General features: G+C 42.4%; 1 protein-coding gene across 4 annotated transcripts in view; it reads left to right on the plus strand.

Moving 5' to 3' along the window:
• The window catches only part of cltc (clathrin heavy chain), an 82,381-nt gene extending 68,390 nt beyond the window's left edge, over nt 1-13,991 (plus strand). For 2 of the 4 annotated variants that reach the window (XM_033045771.1, XM_033045773.1), the window contains 3 exons: nt 2,717-2,938; nt 12,575-12,650; nt 13,039-13,991. In XM_033045771.1, coding sequence (XP_032901662.1) covers nt 2,717-2,938; nt 12,575-12,650; nt 13,039-13,160 — 420 coding nt within the window. In that variant the 3' untranslated portion in view covers nt 13,161-13,991. The remainder of the gene's footprint in view (nt 1-2,716; nt 2,939-12,574; nt 12,651-13,038) is intronic. The other 2 variants (XM_033045774.1, XM_033045775.1) reach the window with 1 other exon arrangement.
• Nucleotides 13,992-19,475: the final 5,484 nt, after the last annotated feature.

The raw sequence follows: 19,475 nt of genomic DNA on the forward strand, positions 1-19,475 counted from the left end.
TAAATTATGTTTAGTGTGCAGGTGCGCGAGTGAGAATCTGGGGGTAATTGGTTGATAATACGGAGAGAATTAAGTTGGATTAAGTTAGTGTAAATGAGTTGCTAAATTTTGAAAAAAGGCTGGCGGGACAGGATCAAGGGTTTGGTTTAGTCCAGGGGTCAGCAACCTTTTTTGCATAGGGTCCAGGACCCATGTTTGTGAGCGGATGGCGGGCCACATCTATTGCCATAGATGGAGGTAATAATACATACTAACTAAATTAGTAATTAGTAACTAGTAATAATACATACTAATAATACAATAGTTTTCACATGTTTTTCAATTAGTTTTCTGCAGTTTCCAGATCGCCTGCATGCCCCGGGACTAGCTGCAGTTCCCAGATCCCTCGCGTCCCCGGGACTAGCTGCAGTTCCCAGGTCGCCTGCCCCGGGAATAGCTTTAGTTCCCAGGTCGCCTGCCCCGGGACTAGCTGCAATTCTAAGGTCGTCTGCGAGCCCCGGGTCTAACTGTCCAGTCCCGGCGGCTGCTCGCAGCCACCCGAGCTACTGAGTGAGTTTCTGGCATGATCCCCGACCCCCTCCTTCTCAACGCTCCTGCCCTCCCCGCAACTTTATCCCTGGTGGCCCAGCCGTGCTGACCTGGGCCAGACTCCCCACACGCTGTAGAAGGAACTTTCCCGCCCCCTCCCCCCCCCAGCGGTGCTGTCCTTTTACAGCCGCTGTACTGAGGGATAGCCAACTGTATATTTCTTGGCTAACAATCTAACCTTCGGCCTCCAAGACGCAGGTAAATTTTCGGGCCTTATTTTAGGGTAAAAAATAGCGTCATCATTGCCGAGAAATACAGTGTATATATATATATTCGGGAGTGATTTCCTGAAACACAGCCAAAACGGTATACGATAGCGCTACAATTTTTGGCCCACCTTACTCACCATTGTTCTGGGGTGTGCAATAGCCAAGTTTCGTTCAGATTGATGGTATATTTTACAAGTTATTCACATTTTGAACATTACAAAAAAAACACTTTCCACTTACCCTACCCGTCACAATAGGACCCTGAATTTTATTTACATAATACATTAAAAAATCGTAATTTTCATTTACATTGATTTTATTCTTTAAAAAAACTCTGTTTTAATCAAATTCTTCAGTTTTCATTGCCAGCTAACATTGTGTTTAGGTTATTTTAAAGAAAGCACAATTTTCATTGAGATTTTTATTTTTATTTTTTTTAAATCACGATTTTCATTGTGGGGGCGGGGAATGGGGGAGGCTTCATTAAAATAAACTTTGCGGTTTTCATTGCAGGGGATGGGATATGTTTCATTTAAAAAACATCACACTTTTCATTGAGGGGGTGTGGGATAAGGGGAGGTGAGTGGGGGAAGCGAGAGGGGGGTGGGGAGGGAGGGGGAAGTGGGGGAAGTGAGGAGGGAGAGTGGGGGATAGAGGGAGAGAAGGGCAGTGGGGGAGGTGAGGAGGGAGTGTGGGGGTGGGGATAGGGGGGGAGGTGAGGTGTGGGGGAGCAGGGGGACAGAGGGAGAGGAGGGGGGTAGGGAGGGGAGAGGGGTTATGGAGGGATGGGGTGAGTGATTGAGGGTAGGTGAGGGAGGAGGAGAGGGGAAAAAAGAGGGAGGGTGAAGAGGAGGGGGAGGGAGTGCTGGGGAATGAAGGAGTATAGGGGTAGGAAGGGGGATGGTAAGGTGATGGAGGGGGGATGGGTGAGGGGAGGAAGCAGAGGAGGGTGAGGAGAGGGAGGATTATGGAGGAGGGGAATAGGGGACTGAAGAGGGAGAGTGAGATGCGTTCACATTTATCTTATTTTACAGGTTATTACCATTTTTAACTTTATAAATGTCACAATCGCGCTCCCACTTGCCGTTGGCGCCTGTGCAGCTGGGGGAGGGTTGGCGTGACTCGCGTCACAACGGTCAGCCGCGCCTGTGCAGTTGTGGGCTATGGGTCAGTGCTGGAATATTGCCTAGGGGGACGGGCCCAACAGGTCCGCACCTGGTCTAGTAACATTTAAAAGGCACTTGGACAATTACATGGATAGGAACGCTGACGCGTTGGGCCAAAGTGCATTTTTGCGCCGTATGTATCTGATTCCAAGGCTGCTGGCGTGCAGAATAATCAAAGAAAACTGTTCACAACTTGGAACCTGAAATCTAATGGACCTTGGAGGTTTAAACGTGTAATGTAGCTTTGCTTGTGCTTGCTGTTAAATTGTTGGTTCTAAAGTTATCATTTTGAACTTTACATCAAATAATGCATTAACTGGCTAATCACTGGGCTTCTATTTACAAATCTATCAATGAAACTTTTCAATTGACAGCAAGAATTGGATCTTCATACAGTGAATGGAACGGTAGAATATAATTTATGGGGGGGCTGGATAATTTGGCAAACCCAAGAAGCGTATGTTGAACAGTTTTGGAGAAGGCCAATTCTATTGTCTAAAAGATATTCGGAAGCCAGGTGGCTCTGACAAGAATGTACATGAGCAATATCCTATTCATGAAAACTAGCCTATCGGCTTTGCTTTCTGTAGGAGTGGGTATCATACTCATTGTACAAATTGCTGTATGTAAACATTTGCAGATCTTGCAGGTATTTGGATGTTGGATGACTTTGGAAACCAGTCCATGTACATTGGCGTGGTCATGTATATGTCATATTTCTTCAAATCAAAGACCGGCTTTGCTCTGTTTCAGGATGCTATGCAATATGCATCGGAGTCGAAGGATACGGAACTGGCCGAGGAGCTGCTGCAATGGTTCCTGGAAGATGGAAAGAATGAGTGCTTTGCTTCCTGTCTCTTCACGTGTTATGACCTGCTGAGGCCAGATGTTGTGCTCGAGTTATCCTGGAGGCACAACATCATGGAATTCTCCATGCCGTACTTTATCCAGGTGATGAGGGAATATCTCTCAAAGGTAAGTGATCAGTAAACTGACCTTAAGGATGAGTGGCCTGATCACAGATTGTGTTGGGTATTACATTATGTAATTAATCAAATAGCTTCAACATAGGTACTACCCGGTGGCACGATTTAAGTGGTAAGTCGCTCCTAATTGACTGGGACATGATGTAAAATTGCTGAGATTTTGTTTATGAGACTTTGGTGCTGAAATATTGGCAAAGTCAGCCAGCTGAATAAAAGCAGTGTCAATTGAGCCTGTAAAACCTTGTGATTTGTGCCACATTTGAGCACTGCTATCTCATCCTGTTTTCATTCCCTGTACTGAAGGCAAGTTTAGGAAGATTGGCTGACAGCCAATTTCCATCGTTCAGGCTAGACGTGGGGCAGCATCAGATGACTGGCCCTTGCGCCAAATATATTGCAAGTTATTTGGAGCCTAATGGAAAAGCCGGATTATCCCTGAAGCAGGGGTTAATTACAGAAGTCTTTAATTGAAGTGCTTAATTTTAGCATAATATAAATATGTTTTGGCTAGAAATATCCACTAACTTCCAATGATTTGTTTCTTTGACTGCAGTGAAGGTTTGTATAATTTAAATTCTGTCCCCTCTATTTTCCCCTTTGCTGCAAAGTTGTTATTCAACTATTTGAGCTGGTTATCATTAGACTAGTCCCAATGTTGTAATGGTGCTGTCAGTGAGTGCTATTTGACCATGGTTACTGTGGACACCCACTTGGTACATTCAACAACTGACCAATAATGTTAGCTCATGGAACAAGCTACCAGGACCCAAAGTTTGCTGCAAAGTTCCACTGTTCTTCCTACTTGCCATTCAGGTGTGCTCAATTTGTTTTGAACTTTGTTTTTATATATTGACTTGACCAGATTTCTTGTGAATTCTGAATATACAGCTGTGTTTAGTTGGTACAAATTAAAATCTTACAAGCTGGGGACCTAACCAACAGTGGCTTGCAAAAGTATTCATACCCCTTGAACTTTTCCACATTTTGTCACGTTACAACCACAAACGTAAATGTATTTTATTGGGATTTTATGTGATAGACCAACACAAAGTGGTGCATAATTGTGAAGTGGAAGGAAAATGATACATGGTTTTCAAATTTTTTTACAAATAAAAAACGGAAAAGTGTGGCGTGCAAAAGTATTCAGCCCCCCTGAGTCAATACTTTGTAGAACCACCTTTTGCTGCAATTGCAGCTGGAAGTCTTTTGGGGTATGTCTCTACCAGCTTTGCACATCTAGAGACTGAAATTTTTGCCCATTCTTCTTTGCAAAATAGCTCAAGCTCAGTCAGATTGGATGGAGAGCGTCTGTGAACAGCAATTTTCAAGTCTTGCCAGAGATTTTCAATTGGATTTAGGTCTGGACTTTGACTGGGCCATTCTAACACATGAATATGCTTTGATCTAAACCATTCCATTGTAGCTCTGGCTGTATGTTTAGGGTCGTTGTCCTGCTGGAAGGTGAACCTCCGCCCCAGTCTCAAGTCTTTTGCAGACTCTAACAGGTTTTCTTCCAAGATTGCCCAGTATTTGGCTCCATCCATCTTCCCATCAACTCTGACCAGCTTCCCTGTCCCTGCTGAAGAAAAGCATTCCCACAGCATGATGCTGCCACCACCATGTTTCACAGTGGGGATGGTGTGTTCAGGGTGATGTGCAGTGTTAGTGTTCCGCCACACATAGCGTTTTGCATTTAGGCCAAAAACTTCAATTTTGGTCTCATCCGACCAGAGCACCTTCCTCCGCATGTTTGCTGTGTCCCCCACATGGCTTGTGGCAAACTGCAAACGGGACTTCTTATGGCTTTTTATCAACAATGGCTTTCTACTTGCTACTCTTCCATAAAGACCCGATTTGTGCAGTGCACGACTAATAGTTGTCCTGTGGACAGATTCTCCCACCTGAGCTGTGGATCTCTGCAGCTCCTCCAGAGTTACCATGGGCCTCTTGGCTGCTTCTCTGATCAATGCTCTCCTTGCCCGGCCTGTCAGTTTAGGTGGACGGCCATGTCTTGGTAGGTTTGCAGTTGTGCCATACTCTTTCCATTTTCGGATGATGGATTGAACAGTGCTCCGTGAGATGTTCAAAGCTTGGGATTTTTTTAATAACCTAACCCTGCTTTAAACTTCTCCACAACTTTATCCCTGACCTGTCTGTGTGTTCCTTGGGCTTCATGATGCTGTTTGTTCACTAATGTTCTCTAACAAACCTCTGAGGCCTTCACAGAACAGCTGTGTTTATACTGAGATTAGATTACACACAAGTGGACTCTATTTACTAATTAGGTGACTTCTGAAGGCAATTGGTTGCACTGGATTTTATTTAGGGGTATCAGAGTAAAGGGGGCTGAATACTTTTGCACGCCACACTTTTCAGTTTTTTATTTGTAAAAATATTTGAAATCCATGTATAATTTTCCTTCCACTTCACAATTATGCGCCACTTTGTGTTGGTCTATCACATAAAATCCCAATAAAATACATTTACGTTTGTGGTTGTAACGTGACAAAATGTGGAAAAGTTCAAGGGGTATGAATACTTTTGCAAGCCACTGTATACCCTTTAGCTTATCCAATGGGGAGGATAATATTGTGGGCTGCCTCAAGCATTGTTTGGCTACTACCAAATGTAAATCATCTCAACCTTGGTATGGAGTTGATACTCTGGATTGATTTTGCTATACTGCAGCTAAACTTTGAGCAGTGTAAATTTGAATAGTATTTTCTGGTGGGCTGCTGGAATTGTCGGCCACCGCAGCATTTTATCCAGTTCTTATATCCTTCCCGCAGTTACTCTAGCAACCTTGCATTCCTGTGCAGAAATGGATCCTTGCTATGTCTTAAGATTTTGCTATACTTGTAAGCAGTTTTATTTTGCATGCAGATGAATGGTATGATAAAAGTGGGTTTGAAAACCAGTTCATTTAGCTACGTGGTGCATTTTACACCACATTTGGTAGGTCAGAACCACAATACAATTGGCCTTTTGCAGATAATTAACTGCTTTGGGACTAAATCACTCATTTTCCTACATAGGATGTTGAACTATATAATTTCTGTTCCAAGTTAAGCAAATTAATTCTTAATACCCCATGCTACTTTAGTGTATGAACTGGATGTTAGATGGCTAGGGAAATGGTTAGTTTAGAGAGTTCCTGGTTGGTCTATAATCTTCTATGGTAAAGGCATGACATTGCAGATTTTGCTCTAACTTTCAATTGTATTGATTCAATCACATCTGGCCAGATCAGTTTTATTCTACTGGTATTCATCTGTACAGTTGGTGTCCTTCTGATGTTTTGTGGTACACTAAAATGCTCCTCTTTACTGTTTTCTCTTCCTTCCCCTGTCTTCCTTTTTACCTTTCATTGTGAGTTGTTCTTTTTGCTATTTTGCTTTTTTTCCCTTCTGCTATATGTGCTGGACATGGAGTTTGGATTCTAAGCCGCTACCCTCTGAATTTCCTTGCAGGTTGATGAAATAAAGAACAAGGTGAAAGTTGACTCATTTTCCATCTTAGTTCTGGAGACACAGGAACTCTGCATGCTATGTTTCCTTCCCATCTTACACTGCTTTTTAAAATTCCACTATATCCACTGCAACTCCTTTTCAAGCAGAGCTATTGAAGTAGTTCAGTGAGGACCCCTAGTGTCCTAATAGTCACTGGTAGGAGATCGTAGGTGACCATATGGTGACTGGTTCCCAACCTCTGTCTTGAAACTGGACTTGTTTTCACATTCTAGTGTAAAACCCTAAGGCAAAGTTTAAATGTGAGAATATTAAAATGCAAACATTCATGTCTCAGAGGATTGAGCTAATTCTAGTCAATTATGCGACAGATACAAGACACTGAAGATTTTATAATGGAACCTGCCCCACGTGCTGTGTAACTAATAGTCCATGGATTGAAATGGACTTTGGCCAAATTTTTAAGGCAAGAATAAATGCAATTTACAAGGATACTTTCAAATAGTAGCACCAAATTCCCATCAAATGTTAGTTTTGTGCTGATTCCACAGGTGAATTTTCACATGGACCCGGGGACAAATATCCTCAGTGGTTCTAGGTACAGCCATTGATCAGCACTTCTTGCCTCCCCCCCTCCCTCCCAGCTACTGTGTGTGTGAAAAATGGGTAACTGAACTGCAGTGTTTCTTTAAAACTCAAGCATGTGCAACTCTTGTTCACAAGGTCACCTTTGTGGCCATAAAGCATTGCTGTCTGGCTGCATGTGTGCTTTTGAAGAGCCTGTTTGGCAAACCATCTCTGGTCCATCTTTTTGTTTTGCCTCAGTACGATTGCCTCTTTTTCATGCACACACAAATGTCAATTTTTTAATAAAAGGATTGTGGAAAAGCCTTTGCATTTTTTTCTAACTGCTATTAACAAGGGGTATGTAAAGAATTTTCAATTAAGTTTTTCATGCAGATCAGTTTAAAACTAGTCTTGTGCATCATTTACTAGGTATTCAGTTCTACGTAATGTATCCAGTTAATGCAGGAAGGATGGAAGGTGTCCTAAGCTTTCTAAGGTGATGCATTTTGGCATGAAACTAAATTTGTTCAAGACAGGTTTATAACATTGAGAATGATTCCATATGCACTACCACATGTCACGTGATGTACTCGGGTGGCAGTGAACATTTCCTTGTGCATGGTGTATTCTTTCTTGTGCTCCAAATTTCGGGTCGGTAGGTTATTCCTACTTGGAAAATCCAATGCAATTTAGTGACCGATTGGAACGAGATCGCACAATGACTTTCAACGTTTCAATGAGAATGTGGAGGAACAGCTGCACTGAGATACTTTCATACTAGTCTCCATTATCTAACCACTTTCATTTTGAAACTAACAAAATAGTTGACTGCAAACAAAAAGGGAGGAGACACTTGGTTAAATGTTTGGCTGAAGAGCTGCCAAGGTTTCTTTAGATTGATAAACAGATCTGATACAGAAACCAATGTTGAAACTGAACACATTTTACATAGAAAGCAATATGTGCTTTGGAGTGGATAACTTGAATACTGTTTATTAGTGTTTCCTTGTCTGTGATCCTGATGGGATGTTTAGTTACGAAGATCACACTGGTCTCTAAGCATCTGTTTTCGCAAGTTTGTGTTTAGCTCAAAACTACTTTAATAATGGCGTGTGTAAATTTCTCAACGCAATTTAGCAATCAAGCTATCAACCAAGCAAGTGGCAGTGGTTAGGCTATATGTGAACAACTGTGTACACTTCCGGTTATCACATGCAGGAAGATATGGTAGCAATGGAGTGCAGAAGAGATTGGCCAGGAATGATGTTGGCTGGTATGAAAGATTTTAGTTATATGGATAGATAGATTGAATAGGCTGGGTTTGTTTCCATTGGAACATTGGCTGATAGATGACTTTGGAGGCTTAAAGATTGAGGGGCAAATCTTTTCTCCAGGCAGGAAAGTCTAAAACTAGAGGACATAGGTTCAAGTGAGAGGAGAGGAGTGAAGTTTATCCAGAGGTTGGTGGTCATTTGGTACAAGATGCCTGAGGTGGCAATGGAGGCAGATATAATTATAATGTTTAGAAGACATTTGGTTTGTACTCGATGATGCTAATGCAGGCAAATGGGAAGAGCAGAGATTGGTATTGTATTTGATATGGACGTTAGACTGGAGGGCCTATTTCTGTACTGTACATCTCATTAATCTAACCCTGAGAACCTCGCAGGTGAAATTTTGAATATGGCTGCAAAATCACTTCTGTCTTCACCACTAAACTCCCTCCATGAACTGGGGTCCCTCATTAATCTGGAGTTGCTTGATTTCGTATCAAACTGCCCACTTGCACTATTAACAGCTTTTTGATAGAAATTAATGCAAGTAGATTACTGTAGGTAGACAAGTTCAACTAACAGCTTTCATAGAAGATCCCATTTGTTTAGACTGGCAGAGCAGACCCATTTATCCGTGCCACTAACTTGATTTATTACAGCTTGTTCTTGATCTGCCCTGTTTAATTTCTCTGCATACCTCTGACTAATACAGTAACACCTGTTTTCATTAACAAGCATGGGGTTGGGAGACCATTCAATGGATGAAAAATTTGCATGCAGTAGTCAGCAACCGGGTGTCCAAGATTTTCACTATCCATTTAATTTTTGCAGTTGGACTTGAGCTGTTTATACCATTTTTAAGATGAGGGTAAATGGCTCCTTGCTGCAGTGTAGTTTCAAGTTCATCCCTCAAGCTGCCTCTTGTCAACATGAACAAGAATTCAACAGAGCTCGACAAGAATTCAGAGTTTTGAGCTCTTGAAACACAGCAAAGCCATCAGCAGCCCATCAGTGGGAACTTATTGCATTATGAACTGGGTGGCTTGTTGGGACATTGAAGAATCAAACACTTGTGTGGTGTACAAGCAACACAGAATTTGGAAACTTCTCACAACCTTTGCTTCTCTGAGTGGGGATTAATCTCATTGAGCATTGCAAGCATGTGTTAATTGTGACAAAACATTTCAATTTTTTTGTAACTAGTGTTCTCTAAATGTGATACAATACAATACAATTTATTTGTCATTTGGACCCCTTGAGGTCCAAACGAAATGAGGTTTCTGTAGCCATACATTACAAAACAAAAGACCCGAGATACAACCCAATTTACACAAACATCCATCACATTGCTGTGATGGAAGGCAAAAATACTTATCTCTCCGCTGCACTCCCCCCCCCCCCCCCCCCCCCCCCCCCCCCCCCCCGATGTCAAAGTCAAAGACCCCGGCTGGCGATGGCGATTGTCCCGCGGCCATTAAAGCCACGCCGGGTGATGCAAGGTCGCCGGGTGATGATCAGTCTTTTAGCAGCCAGTAACAATGAAGGGTGGTGGAATAATGCTCAAGGCCTTTTGACCCATTGTGCCTCTATCAGCTCTTCAAACTAAATGAAAACATTCCTATTCTTTGTATTTCAACTCGATCTGGCACAAAAATCCTGCAGCCGCTGGTGACAGAAGAACTGGGCACCAAGCAAGTTGCTAGTGAAAATAAGTAGCAAGATGAGTTTGCCACTTTGGATCAACAGTGATGTTTTACTATATTCCAGCCTTTGTTAGAGCCAGCATTGAGTTCCAGTGTCTAATTTTCCTTTAAGTTGTGGTCCCTTTGCAGAATTGTTGTCACTATCAAATGTTTATTTTTCATTTGGTGCCCACTTCCCAATACATTCAAACCATTCTGTAACTCTTATGAATTCTTTGGAATTTGCTGCCATTGAATGTTATACCATCTGTAAATTTGTACTTAACTCCTGACCCTCATTTATGAAGATGCTGTTAAAAAAGCAAATTGGACTCTGATGATAAACCCTGCACACACCCCTTTCAGTTGCAATAGTCAGCCAATTACATGCCACTTTATTTCTACAGCCAGCCTTCCCTGAGCAACCACTCCATACTATTACCTTCACTTCCCTTTAATCCTCCAATGGCAAGGTATCCCCATGCACAAATCCTTGAATAAAAGGGAATTTGTGCATTAGTCTACTTAACCCTTTTGAGCCGTCTGTTGTTCAGTAATCAACCATGTCCTTGTCAGTTCCCCACCTCTCTCAATTCCCTGATTTTAATTTATCAATTTTCTCTTTAAATGCCCCCCAAAATACAGCATCCTTGCAGTCCAAGGTAAAGAATTAAATACTTGCCACCTTTTGTAAACCTGCTATACACCTCTGTTAAATGACTGCCCCTGATCTTGTAACATTTTTGTACTTATCAAATGCTTCAAGATCTAGGTCTGGTTTTACCCACAATGGCATCTGATTTCCTCTTGTTCACTGTTGATTTTGCTGCTTTGAAAATAGCAATGCCACATCTGTCCCCCAGCTGTGTTTTCAGTGGTTCTGAAAGTCTGTGGAGTTTAAAAATTCTCAATGTATCTTGCATAGATTGAGTTTTACTGTGTGCTGTAAAGTTGTGTCAGGCTTGATGGGCAGAAATGTGAACAGTGACACAACTGCCACTACAAAACCCTTTGGTTTCCTTTTGCAGATCGGCTTTGTTTATCTTGGTTAGGACCAAAGTCAAGTTTACAAGTATTTTCATAGCCTTGTAGCTTTATTATTGCCTTGCCTAAATTCCTTTCAGTACTCTGAATCCAGTCTTCAGTTTTCTCTTCTAAATGTATAACAAAGATAGCTACAATTCCAGTCCATGATGAGTATTGCAAAGTTAAAAACCTTTAACCAGAGGCCAGCGAATCTTTGGAATTCTCAATACAAAAGGAGGTGGCAGGTGTTGGAGTATATTTGAGTGGTCTGTATGTGCTTGTGTTTGAGAGTGCAACAGAGCCAGATCACATTGTCTTGGAGCTCCCTGCCATTGGACCAAGGGCCTTCTCTGATTGTGTAGCTGGTGTACAACAACTGCCCATATTAAAAATCTGCAGATGCTAGTGGCTGCTGAGAGGAAGAATTTTGCTTGGATCTTTTACAATCCATTTTGATTTTTGTCCAGACACGGTGCCTGCTGCTACATTTGAAGAAGGCATAATGTAAACTTTAGATAAAATTTTACAATTCATCGATATAGTTTGTGATTGGAGCCAACCTAAATTGCTTTTGCTTCATAACTAATGTAGCTAAGATAATGTAGCTAAGATTACGAGTTCATACAAATGAACTGGTTTTTACTGCCGTGCTGAGTCACTCCCATCCACTGGAGTGTTGGACTTCAATAGGATCTGCTTTAATGGTTATTGCTTACATGAGATAATTCCATGAGATATTGCACAAACAGGCCATTTGGCTAGTAGTTGTACTCCAATCAAACCACTATCACTTTTCCTTGTTAAGCCATCGTTAATTTCTCTCGTGCTCTTTAGCTCCTATTTTAAGTTTTCTTTAGCTACTATGTTTCTTCTAAAATGCCCAGTTGGATTTCTTGGTATCTATATTGGCCCATTGAGCTCCTCTGTACAAAATGTAGGCCTTGGACCTCCCAGGTCACCCTTTGACTTCAGCCAGTTTGTTCATTCTTCACCATTTCTGTGTGGTCTTTGTAAACTTTCTCCACTACCTCAACGGTTTGTTTTAAGATGACCAGATTTGCGATTCTTCCAAAGGGGTTTGAAATGGGTTCAGTGTATTTTCTATAAGTTGCTTTGGGAAGAGTATATACTCCATTTAATTGTATCCTCGGCTATTTGTATATAGTTTCTACTGAACTCTTCACTTGTTAAGTAATAAGAACAATTAATCTGGTGATTTATTTAGGCATTGTGTGAAAAGTTGAACAACCTTGCACATCCTCAGTGTTTAACTGAAAGCTGTAGTTGATTGGTGTACAGAGACAATGATCTTTGTATATCTGTGTATCTGTTCCCAGTTCAAAAGTAACTTGGTTGAAAGCGTCAAATCAAATAAGCTTAGCACCTTTTGATTTTTTCCTTCAGCTCTTCAATAACAATGTGTGTTCATGGCTTCGTTTAACTAGTCTTAGAAAATACTAGTTAACAAAATGGGTTTGCACTGCTTGCTGCAATCTGTTGAATGGTCATTCAGTCATGTGTTTTGGAAATATAAGCATTCTTGAGGCTTTTCCTCGTGTTGAATTGTCACTGTTGGGAGATGAGTGATACAATTGTTTGGATTTTTTAGGTGGACAAGTTGGACGTATCGGAATCTCTGAGGAAAGAGGAAGAGCAGGCCACAGAGACGACACCCATTGTTTACGGTTGGTACATTATTGTGAGCTAAATGATTTGAGAGTGATTGTCCTGTCTTTTAGATTCAAACTGATTTTTTCAATAAATTGAAAGCAACACTGAACTTGAATGCAAACGTTTGTCTAAGTGTAAGACTTGACACTCCTGATCAAACCCTACTTAAAGATTTAGCTGGCTAGTCAACCCAGGATGAGTACAGGCCACTGATGTACTTTATGGAAACACTTGCCCACTTGATTTTAATCTGTGCATTTTGTGTGGAAATATTGAATTCCAACTGGAAGGAATGATGGGTTTTATTGTTTAGACTGAAAGCTTGAACTGAGAGAAGTGCTGTAACTCTTTTCTTTCTCTTCCCCCCCCCCCCACCCCCCCATCCACCACACCGCTCTACAGGCCAGTCGCAGCTGATGTTGACAGCAGGACCCAGTGTAAGTGTCCCTCCACAGGCAGCCTTTGGCTACAGTTATGGTGCCCAACCTTTTGCCCAGTCTGGCACTTATGGGTATGGTATGTAAGGTAATCGCAAGCTACCCATCTGCTCAATGTCTGCCAGGTTCCCTTCGTCTCGCAACGGGGAAGAGGAAGTAAAGCTCTTTATATATTGTATGTCATGAAGGACTTGAGTCTTTTTTTTTCTAGTTCTAAGTGTTTGGATCACAGCTCTAACTTGTTTCTCACATTCCACAGTAATTAGATTGTGATTTTTCTCTTTGGATGGGAATGGTTGTTTCATTTAAGCTCTCGGTCGGTGTGAGCTCTTGTCCTGCAAAAGTCTGTTGTAAAGAATTTAATTTTCACTCTATGTAATGAGGCAATACTTCAATGTAGTATCTCCCAAATGTGTGAGCAGCTTGTGGGCTGTATTTAAAGGAAGTAAATCTCATTGTATTCTTAAACTGAGTACAGGACTTGGCTGCTTACCTGTAAGATGTTGATGAGCAAAAAAGAAACACTAATCACAGTGCACCAACACCATGACCTGAAAGTTGGAAATTTACTTCTAAGGCATACAATAGGTTCACCTGACTCATTGATTTAAACCGTGGGCTCATCCCGATCTATACCGGCTCTGTTTAAACCCATGGAAGTTTTTAAAATTTCTACTACATCATTCACTCCTTCCATGGTTATGTATGGCCTCGTTGTGCTAATACAGTGCTGATGTGGGACCATAAACTCCCCAAAACCGGTCTTTCGAACCCTGTGCTAAGGTCTTGCGTTTGCTGGATATTGTGGTGTGTTAGGTCACTGTCTTTGAGTGTACAGAATAAAGAATTAATTAAATGGTCCTGTTTTTGTGCAATTTGAAAACAGATTGAAAATAAAATAACAGGACTCTGAATCTCCACTGTTGTCTGTGCATTATTCATTTCTTCAGCAGCTGGACACTAATGCTTCTCTCTGGGCTTGAACAGAACTTGTCAGAAGCTACGCATAACGGCATTCATCATAAGCGGAGGGTAGAAACGTGTCCATATATTTGGTCACTTAATTACAATCTGTATTAGCAACTAGTACTTTCAGAGCCCAAGTTAGAAAGTTCTTCCTGTTTTTCAAATCCTTGTGAACAATATAGATGGACACTTTCTGAAAATTACCAGTGGGATATTAATCCTCATTTTATGTTTCCCCCCTTGGGAATGAATATGGAGTGGGATCTTTGGGTGCCTCTCCTTGTACTTGCTTCCTGCACCCGTGATAAGCCATGAATTAAGAATCACAGCAAACAGTCATAGTAAATAGTCACAGCAAAATGACCGAGCCTGGAAATGAAGCTTGTCTCCCAAGCTCTTTTTATAATTGTATATTGTATTAATAGGTGCTCTTTAAATGAGGCTGTTCTAAGTGCTTGGATCATGGTTTCTGACATTTGCTTCTTTTTTTCCTCAAATGAACTCACCCTGCAGATGCTTCGTGCTGGACTGTTGCGGAGCCTATATTGCCCAGGGTTGTACCAATCATCAAACATCTAAGAGTTATTAATAATAGACAATAGGTGCAGAAGTAGGCCATTCGGCCCTTCGAGCCAGCACTGCCATTCACTGTGATCATGGTTGATCATCCACAATCCGTAACCCGTTCCTGCCTTCTCCCCATATCCCTTCACTCTATCTTTAAGAGATCTATCTAACTCTCTCTTGAAAGCCTCCAGAGCATTGGTCTCCACTGTCTTCTGAGGTAGAGAATTCCACAGATTGACTACTCTCTGTGTGAAAAAGTTTTTCCTCATCTCTGTTCTAAATGGCTTGCCCCTTATTCTTAAACTGTGACCCCTGGTTCTGGACTCTCCCAACATCGAAAACATGTTGTTCAAGAAGGAACTGCAGATGCTGGAAAATCGAAGGTACACAAAAATGCTGGAGAAACTCAGCGGGTGCAGCACCATCTATGGAGCAAAGGAGATAGGCTTCGAAAACATGTTTCCTGTCTAGCGTGTCCAAGCCCTTAATAATCTTATGTTTCAATAAGATTCCCTCTCATCCTTCTAAATGCCAGAGTATGCAAGCTACTTAGTATACAATACTCGGCCTATTTGACCAATCTAACCTCATGAAGGGGTTTGCAAATTTTGGACTGTTAAACTGTCTGCATCCAGTACAGAACATGTACTTCTCCAAGGATAGACACAAAAAGCCTGAGTAACTCAGCGGGTCAGACAGCATCTCTGGAGAAAAGGAATAGACGGGTCTGAAGAAGGGTCTCGACCCGAAACGTCACCTATTCCTTTTATCCAGAGATGCTGTCTGACCCGTTGAGTTACTCCAGCTTTTTGTCTATCTTCAGTTTAAACCAATATCTGCAGTTCCTTCCTACACATGTACTTCTCCAATGTGAGCAGCTAGTGGGGGCGTGGAGGGGGAAATGGCTAATTCCTCAGCAAATACCTGGGAGGTCCAACATACAAGATATTCTCCATTTGAGCAACTAGTACCATATAGCTTTGCTGCCCTTATGAAGGTTTTAACTAGAGGGATCCCTGTACCTCCACAAAGTGTAATGGAAGTGGCTGGGCACCGCCAACTGAAGAAATTCTAGTGTTTTCCTTGTCATTGGTATTCGATTAACAGGTCATTGTTCACTATTTTTCTCTCTCCCTCCCTTTCTAGAATAGTTGCATTTGTTTACCCTCCAATTCAGATAGAATTCCAGAACCTTTCAAATCATAGAATCATAGAAAGTAGGTGCGAGAGTAGACCACCAGGTCCGTCGAGCCCGCACCGCCATTCACTCATGGCTGAACACTAAACAGACACACTTACCCACAAACAGTAGACACAAGACACAAGACACTACCCTCCCCTTTATACCGCTATCACCCCTCTCCACCCAAGAACCGCGTGATCTCCTGGGGGAGGCAAAAAACCGGATAAAATCTTGGAAGATGACAGCCAGAGCATTCACGATCCTACAGCTGCCATCTCTGAAGCTGCAATGTGGATTGTCAGGTCCCTGGGATTCATCATTTTATTTTTACTATAGTTCTTTCTTTATTCCTTGTTCTTGCTAAACCCATGGTTCTCAAAATCCAGTAAGTTCAGTGAAGATTGCACGTGCGACTGGGATGTTGCAGCCATTACAGAAACCTGGTTAAGAGAGGGACATTAATAAACTGACAGCTTAATGTTCTAGGGTATAGATGCTTCAGGAGAGATAGAGGAGGAGGGGGTGTTGCTTTATTGATTAAGGATGTCACAACAGTGGTCACAGATGACATAACTGATGATTTGTCCAGTGAGGCTATATGGGTGGAGCAGAAACAGGCCCTTCGGCCCACCGAGTCTGCACCGACCACCTATACCAGGATATTAACACTATCCTACACACACTTGGGACAATTTACATTTATACAAAGCCAATCAACCTACGAACCTGTGTGGGAGGAAATCGAAGATCTCAGAGAAAACCCACGTAGTCATGGGGAGAACGTTCAAGCTCCATACAGACAGCATCCATATTCTGGTTCAAACCTGGGTCTCTGGCGTTGAAACCGCTGTAAGGCAGCAACTCTACCATTGCGCCGCTGTGGGGATGTTTTTAAAAGATTGCTGAGAAGAGTCCAGGACATGCAGGTTTCTGTTAGTGTGAAGGACAAGACAGATGGGTATAAGGAAGCTTGGATGATGAGAGAAATTTGAGGCCCCGGTCAACAATAAGGAAGCATGGGGCATGTATAGGCAGCTGGGATCAAGTGAGACCTCTAAGAAGGTCTGCAGGGAAAAGCCTGGGAACTATAGGCCAGTGAGTCTAACATCTATGGTCGGAAAGTTACTAGAGTATTCTGATAAGAATGCATTTAGATGGACATGGGCTGATTAGGGATAGTCTATTTTGTACATAGATCATATCCCATTAATTTTAATGAGTTTTGATGTGTCCAAAAAATGGTTGTGGGCAGAGCTGTATGCATGGAATTCAGCAGGACATTTGACAAGGCTCTGCAAGGTAGGTTGCTCTGGAAGATTAGATAGCATGGGATCCAAGGAGAGAGCCAACTGGATAGAAAATTGGCTTTGTGGAAAGAAGCAGAGGGTAATGGTGGAGGGTTGTTTTTTGAAACTGGAGGCCTGCGTGGCTTGGTGCAGGGCCCATTTCTGTTTATCAATTATTTGGTTGAGGCATGATTAGCCAGTTTGCAGATATCACTAAATTGGGTGGTATTGTAGATAGTGAAGATAGTTGTCAAATATTGCAGCAGAATCTTGATCGGTGGGGCAGGTGGGCTGAAGAATGGTTGATGGAATTTAATGCAGAGAAGTGGGAGGAGTTGCATTTTGGGAAGTCAAACCAGGGCAGGGCCTACACATTGAATGGTAGGGCTTTGAGAAGTGTTGAAGAGCAAAGGGATGTTGGAGTGCAGGTCCTTGAAAGTTGCGTCACAGTAGATAGGGTGGTCCAGAAGTCTTTCAGCACATTGGTCTTCATCAGTCTGAGTATTGAGTAAAGTTAGTTGCAGTAAGTAGTGCCTTTTTGTTACCCTATTATAGGAAAGATGTTCAGCTGGAAAGGGTGCAGAGAAGTTTTTCCAGGATGTTGCCAGGACTCAGGGGCCTAAGCTATAGGGAGAGGTTAAGCAGGCTAGGACTTTCCTCCTTGCATCATAGGAGGATGAGGGGTGATCTTGGAGGTATATAATATCGCTAGACTAAGTGGGACCCGTTGGGGCCCATGTTCACATGGGAGGGTTGGTCCCCCGACACAATATTCCACCTCTTAACTAATTCCAATATTGGTGGCCAGTGGGGGGCTTTCTGGAGCGCTGGTATGGGTTCTTGGGGTGGCAGCTCAGTCCCTCAAGCCTGATCTGCTGGCAGCTGACTCGTGGCTATTCTTTGAAATTCCACTTCAAGCAGGGTGCAAGGCCACCAAATTCAAGTGCAGTTTCCAACCACTTCAAGCAGGGTGCAAGGCCACCGAATTCAAGTGCAGTTTCCAACCACTTCAAGCAGGGTGCAAGGCCACCGAATTCAAGTGCAGTTTCATTCCATTTCAAGCAGGGTGCAATGCCTCCAAATTCAAATGCAGCTTCATACCATTTCATGCAGGGTGAAACCACCATAAAACCACACAAAACACCAAACTCATAGTTCAGTAGACATTCAGTGTGTTCAGTTGATTCACAGCTCAGACAGAGTCGTGATCTCTCCCTCCCCCATCATGCAGAGACTGAGCCACAACCACACTTCTGGGTTTTATAACCCCTCCCCCTTCCACCGGAAAAGGTGTGGCCTTCATGGCGTGATTGACAGGAGAGAGATTTTCAACATTTTTTAAACACTAATAACACTTTTATTTTTCATTGATGGGAAGAATTCTCTGCACCTGCTGGGGGCTGAGTAAGATGGCCAAAAATCACAGCTGTAAGTGGTAGCATTTTATCTAAAATCAATATATAGTGCAAACAGGAAGTAAATGCATTTGCAGTAGTGCCTTTTAACTTCAAGCCAAAGCACCCAAACCACCATTTGCAGTAAGTAGTGCCTTTCAACTTCAAGCCAAAGCACCCAACCCACCATTTGCAGTAAGTAGTGCATTTTAACTTCAAGCCAAAGCACCCAACCCACCATTTGCAGTAAGTAGTGCCTTTTAACTTCAAGCCAAAGCACCCAACCCACCATTTGCAGTAAGTAGTGCCTTTTAACTTCAAGCCAAAGCATCCAACCCACCATTTGCAGTAAGTAGTGCCTTTTAACTTCAAGCCAAAGCACCCAACCCACCATTTGCAGTAAGTAGTGCCTTTCAACTTCAAGCCAAAGCACCCAACCCACCATTTGCAGTAAGTAGTGCCTTTTAACTTCAAGCCAAAGCACCCAACCCACCATTTGCAGTAAGTAGTGCCTTTCAACTTCAAGCCAAAGCACCCAACCCACCATTTGCAGTAAGTAGTGCCTTTTAATTTCAAGCCAAAGCACCCAACCCACCATTTGCAGTAAGTTGTGCCTTTTAACTTCAAGCCAAAGCACCCAAACCACTATTTGCAGTAAGTAGTGCCTTTTAACTTCAAGCCAAAGCACCCAACCCATTTGCAGTAGGTAGTGCCTTTTAACTTCAAGCCGAAGCACCCAACCCACCATTTGCAGTAAGTAGTGCCTTTTAACTTCAAGCCAAAGCACCCAAACCACCATTTGCAGTAAGCAGTGCCTTTTAACTTCAAGCCAAAGCACCCAAACAACCATTTGCAAGCAGTGCCTTTTTACTTCAAACCAACCATATTTTCATTTTCAAACCACATTAAGGGGACTCACAGTTGAGTAGACATGTGTTCAGTGTTATTCAGAGCTCAGAGAGACGTGACCCTCTGTCTTCCTCCATCTTGCAGAGACTGAGTGAGG

The sequence above is a fragment of the Amblyraja radiata genome, chromosome 28, assembly GCF_010909765.2.
Source record: "Amblyraja radiata isolate CabotCenter1 chromosome 28, sAmbRad1.1.pri, whole genome shotgun sequence".
NCBI lineage: Eukaryota > Metazoa > Chordata > Chondrichthyes > Rajiformes > Rajidae > Amblyraja > Amblyraja radiata.